This window comes from Pyrgilauda ruficollis, unplaced genomic scaffold (assembly GCF_017590135.1).
Source record: "Pyrgilauda ruficollis isolate IOZ18807 unplaced genomic scaffold, ASM1759013v1 scaffold17706, whole genome shotgun sequence".
Lineage (NCBI taxonomy): Eukaryota > Metazoa > Chordata > Aves > Passeriformes > Passeridae > Pyrgilauda > Pyrgilauda ruficollis.
This window is the reverse complement of record NW_024516661.1, coordinates 1-319: the sequence shown is the minus strand read 5'-3', so window position 1 is coordinate 319 and position 319 is coordinate 1. Positions and strand designations below refer to the sequence as shown.

The 319-nt window shown below is 72.4% G+C and overlaps 1 protein-coding gene across 1 annotated transcript; it reads right to left on the bottom strand.

Annotated features, from left to right (window-relative positions):
* Nucleotides 1-3: 3 nt before the first annotated feature.
* Nucleotides 4-315, bottom strand: LOC121351870 (single-strand selective monofunctional uracil DNA glycosylase-like; the record flags this gene model as incomplete). The annotated part of the gene is made up of 1 exon (XM_041464274.1): nt 4-315. A coding segment is annotated over one exon (312 nt), but the record flags the coding sequence as incomplete, so codon positions are not given.
* Nucleotides 316-319: the final 4 nt, after the last annotated feature.

The following is a 319-nucleotide window of genomic DNA, read 5'->3' as shown; positions in this document are numbered from 1 at the left end:
GGCCATGCCGAACGGCCCGGGGTTCATGCCCAGGAACAGCACGGCTTTGGGGGAGCGCAGGAAGCGGCGCACGAAGCGCCGGTGCGGCTCCCACGCGTACTCGAGCGGCGCGTACACCGCGGCCACCGGCGGCCCCGGCGGCGGCAGCGCCCGCAGCGCCCCGGACAGAGCGAGCTGCAGCGCCAGGAACCGCGCGGCCAGCGCCGCGCCTTCGGCCTCGGCAGCATCATCATCATCGTCAGCATCATCATCCTCGGCATCCTCAGCTTCGGGCCCGGCCCCAGCAGCCCCGGCTCCTCCACCATCATCACCATCATCA